Consider the following 2,545-nt stretch of genomic DNA (forward strand, 5'->3'; position numbering starts at 1 on the left):
CCGTACCCCTTCTCCCTGCCTCCAGTCCCCTCCCAGCACCAAGAGCTTCCAGGAGGCACAGAGCCAGCTGAACCAGGCGGCTGCAGGGCTCAACCAGTCTGCCAACGAGCTGGTGCAAGCATCGCGTGGCACCCCTCAAGACCTAGCCAAGTCCTCCGGCAAATTTGGGCAGGACTTCAATGAGTTCCTGCAGGCGGGAGTGGAGATGGCCAGCCAGTCCCCGGGGAGATCAAATGCCTGGGGATCCTGGGTATGGTGAGAAGTGTGGGGTGCCTGAGAAGGCAGCTGACCACAGGCAGGGTGGCCAGGCAGCGGTGGTTAGGGTGTCTGTGGCCAGTGCAGCTGGTGAGTTGGGGTCTGGGACTGTGGAAAAACCGCAGCAACAGGAAGAAAATGGTTTGGGTTGGTTCAGCTGCCATATCCTTGCTGCTGGCAGACAAGTTAGATGAAGGGAACCGGCTTAGCTTGAAAACCACCAGAGAAGACCCAGGGTGGGTGTGGAGCTTGGAAACCTGCTACAGGTAACTCTTCTTGGCTCCTTGCAGAATAAGGAAGACCAGGCACAGGTGGTGTCAAACTTGAAGAGCATCTCCATGTCCTCCAGCAAGTTGCTGCTGGCTGCAAAGGCGCTGTCTGCTGACCCGGCAGCCCCCAACCTCAAGAATCCGGTGGAAGCCACAGCACAAAAAAAACAGCAGCAGCACGGTAGGAGGAACTGCTCCCTGTGAGCTGTTTGCTGTAGCAGTAGGGCCAGGTGGCAGAGCTGGCATTGATCCATGGGTCCTTCTCCCTTGTTCCTGGCAGGGCCGTGACTGACAGCATTAACCAGCTGATCACCATGTGCACCCAGCAGGCGCCGGGCCAGAAGGAGTGTGACAACGCCCTGCGAGAGCTGGAGGTGAGAAGCCACATCTTGCCGAGGCAGGAGAAGGGCTGAGATGGCTGAGTGCTGAGCTGGTGGGGAGAGAGGAGCTGCACCCTGCTGCAAGGAGCAGAAGGGGGCAAAGAGGAGGTGCAAGTGGAGGGTGTGGACCCTTCCCCTGGATGTGATACCTATGTCCCTGCAGACAGTGAAGGAACTGTTGGAAAACCCCACCCAGACAGTCAATGACATGTCATACTTCAACTGCCTCGACAGTGTCATGGAGAACTCCAAGGTGAGCCCTGAACTGGGAGTGTAGGTTTGGGGAAGGGTGGCGAGGGTTTGGGAAGGATGTGGGAGCAAAGGGAAAGGTGGTTCCTGCCCCGTTGATAAAGCATGGTGATCTCTGAGCCTGGGTGCACTGCGCGAGGGGGAGGTGGTCTCCATAACCAGTGCATGGTGTGTCCTGTAGGTGCTGGGCGAGTCCATGGCTGGCATCTCCCAGAACGCCAAGAACAGCAAACTGCCTGAGTTCGGTGACTCCATCAGTGCCGCCTCCAAAGCTCTCTGTGGGCTGACGGAGGCAGCTGCCCAGGTGAGACATGTTCGATCCCAGCCCTGAGCATTACCCCTGGTGCATAGTTGCTGTATGTACCCCTCCATTGCCCCTCCAAGCCTTGGACCTGTGGGATGGTGCTGCCAGCCTCCTCTGCAGCCCCTGCCCGCTCTGAGCGTCCCTGCCATGTGCAAGCTCTTTCTCACGGCCTCTCTTGTGCTCCTAGGCTGCCTACCTCGTGGGTGTTTCAGACCCCAACAGTCAGGCTGGACAGCAGGGCTTGGTAGACCCCACTCAGTTTGCCAGAGCTAACCAAGCCATCCAGATGGCCTGCCAGAACCTGGTAGACCCTGCCTGTACCCAGTCCCAGGTGAGTATGAGGTGGGACACAGTTACAGGCATTTTCTTGCACAAAGGGGAGTGTGAGGGCTAGTTGGAAGAGCTGCATCCCAAGACTCTGCCAAGATTATGGTTAGTATCTCATCAGGCCCTATCGGCTCTGCTGGGAGCAAGCTGGCAGCTTTGATGCAACAGTGACTGTCCAGATGGGGGGCTGTATGCACATGCAGGACCTTGGTGATCCTTCTTGTGTCTCAAGAGGGACCTCTGTGGTCACTGGGTGCCCCACATGGGTCTGGCAGGAAGGGAGACCTGCAGGGATGGGGAGTCATGGTGGATCCTGCCTTACCCTGCTCTTCCCTACAGGTGCTGTCAGCAGCCACCATTGTAGCGAAGCACACCTCGGCCCTGTGCAACACATGCCGCCTGGCCTCCTCCCGCACTGCCAACCCTGTGGCCAAGCGTCAGTTCGTCCAGTCAGCCAAAGAGGTGGCCAACAGCACAGCTAACCTGGTGAAGACCATCAAGGTGCAGTCTCCCTGCCAGGCCATTGTGGTGAGGGTGGGATTTGCAGCATGGTGGGGATTGGATAACTGCTCTGGTCTCTCCACACCAGGCCCTGGATGGCGAGTTCAATGAGGAGAACCGGGAGCGGTGCCGCGCTGCCACTGCCCCCCTCATAGAGGCCGTGGATAACCTGACAGCCTTCGCCTCCAACCCAGAGTTTGCCACTGTTCCTGCCCAGATCAGCCCAGAGGTGGGATGCTGCAGGGGCAGGGAGGACGTGG

General features: G+C 58.6%; 1 protein-coding gene across 1 annotated transcript in view; it reads left to right on the plus strand.

Moving 5' to 3' along the window:
- Positions 1-2,545, plus strand: part of LOC104619239 (talin-1-like) — a gene marked incomplete at both ends in the record, with an annotated part of 12,695 nt that overhangs the window by 549 nt on the left and 9,601 nt on the right. The window contains 8 exon segments of the mRNA XM_010285040.1: positions 26-250; positions 546-668; positions 764-898; positions 1,068-1,157; positions 1,335-1,457; positions 1,645-1,788; positions 2,124-2,285; positions 2,374-2,514. Coding sequence (XP_010283342.1) covers positions 26-250; positions 546-668; positions 764-898; positions 1,068-1,157; positions 1,335-1,457; positions 1,645-1,788; positions 2,124-2,285; positions 2,374-2,514 — 1,143 coding nt within the window.

The sequence above is a fragment of the Phaethon lepturus genome, unplaced genomic scaffold (assembly GCF_000687285.1).
Source record: "Phaethon lepturus isolate BGI_N335 unplaced genomic scaffold, ASM68728v1 scaffold28034, whole genome shotgun sequence".
Classification (NCBI taxonomy): Eukaryota; Metazoa; Chordata; class Aves; order Phaethontiformes; family Phaethontidae; genus Phaethon; species Phaethon lepturus.